This window comes from Uranotaenia lowii, chromosome 2, assembly GCF_029784155.1.
Source record: "Uranotaenia lowii strain MFRU-FL chromosome 2, ASM2978415v1, whole genome shotgun sequence".
Taxonomy (NCBI): Eukaryota; Metazoa; Arthropoda; class Insecta; order Diptera; family Culicidae; genus Uranotaenia; species Uranotaenia lowii.
This window is the reverse complement of record NC_073692.1, coordinates 32,972,996-32,974,344: the sequence shown is the minus strand read 5'-3', so window position 1 is coordinate 32,974,344 and position 1,349 is coordinate 32,972,996. Positions and strand designations below refer to the sequence as shown.

The following is a 1,349-nucleotide window of genomic DNA, read 5'->3' as shown; positions in this document are numbered from 1 at the left end:
ACACACACACACACACACACACACACACACACACACACACACGCACACACACACACACGCACACACACACACACACACACACCTTCAAAATGAGGGGTGTTCAGGTTTTTTAAATGCAAAATTGAAAGAAATACGTGAAGTTGATATTGACCAAATTTTGACCGCATCACCCTTTATTCAGCGGAATCGATCTTTTCCTGAAAATCACGTGGCTGAAACTATATGAACCTTATATAAATTCAAGTATTCAAGTTTTTTTTTATGTTTTTAAATACTATTTTCAGGTATTATAAAAATTAATAATTTTTTAAAAAGCTCTACCGGAGACTTGTTCAATTCAGTTCAAACTTTCCCTATATTAAGCTTCATAGGCTTACGAGCATTTCACCAATACTAAAAACAAACTTTTGGAGAAATTTGGGTTTTACAAGAATTCTTAATGTTGACGTTGTTAACCATTTTAAACGAACAACACTGTCCTTGATTTCTTATTTCACAAAACCATCAATGACAGCGGATGCTCATTCAACAGCCACAACAACAAATAGCGATCCAAAGTGAATGGGTCACGTTCCGTTACAGATGTATCTGCCAATGTCAATGCTGGTTGTCGGTAATTGTTTGCATTTTCCGGCTCCCGGAGGGTGGGATGGGGAAGCTAATTTTTGTCACTCGACTTCATCTGGGGTGGGGCTGGGGATGGATTTTCCCAACCGTATAGAAAACTTCGATACAACTTAGTCTGGCTGGGGCTGCTGGCCCAGTTGATAAGCGGAAGTGCACTTGTGGGTGGCCGGAAGAAGGGTGGCTCTATGTGTTGTATACTGCTCTTACTATAAGTCTGGTGACCTTAAGGTACAATGTTGAATAAAGAGATACATTCGTTCCGGTTCTCAGAGACCATCCACTTTGGCACGTTGTTGTTTGGACGACGACGACGAAGACCGAAGACGGTTTGGTTATCATTATTATTCTGTGTTTGGTTTGTAATTCTGAGCCTTTTTGCTCTCACTCAATTTCTATCTGCCGTTCTCTGTCTCGCGCTGAATATTTTTGTCAAGAAGAACTGGAGCGGAAGAAAGTGAGCTAAAACGGAAACAAAAAGCTATTCAATGGAATACTATGTACCTATAACAAATTTTACCTATTGAAAACTGCGAGACGACGTGCTCGGAATTGGAAAGCTCTCTTTGCTTCTGAGTATTTGCCTGAATAATTTTCCACGATTGATTCAATATTTTTTTAAGTTTTTCAAATTCATCAGTTTATGACTCGACTGAGGGTTAAAATATTGGAAGTCAAATTAAAGAAAAAAAAAGTGTAAGCTAGTCAGAAACGCTAGGAATTTT

General features: G+C 38.8%; 1 protein-coding gene across 1 annotated transcript in view; it reads left to right on the top strand.

The window, feature by feature from the left end:
* Positions 1–561: 561 nt before the first annotated feature.
* Positions 562–1,349, top strand: part of LOC129741275 (bromodomain-containing protein 7-like) — a 2,976-nt gene continuing 2,188 nt past the window's right edge. The window contains exon 1 of the mRNA XM_055732999.1: positions 562–613. Coding sequence (XP_055588974.1) covers positions 562–613 — 52 coding nt within the window. The remainder of the gene's footprint in view (positions 614–1,349) is intronic.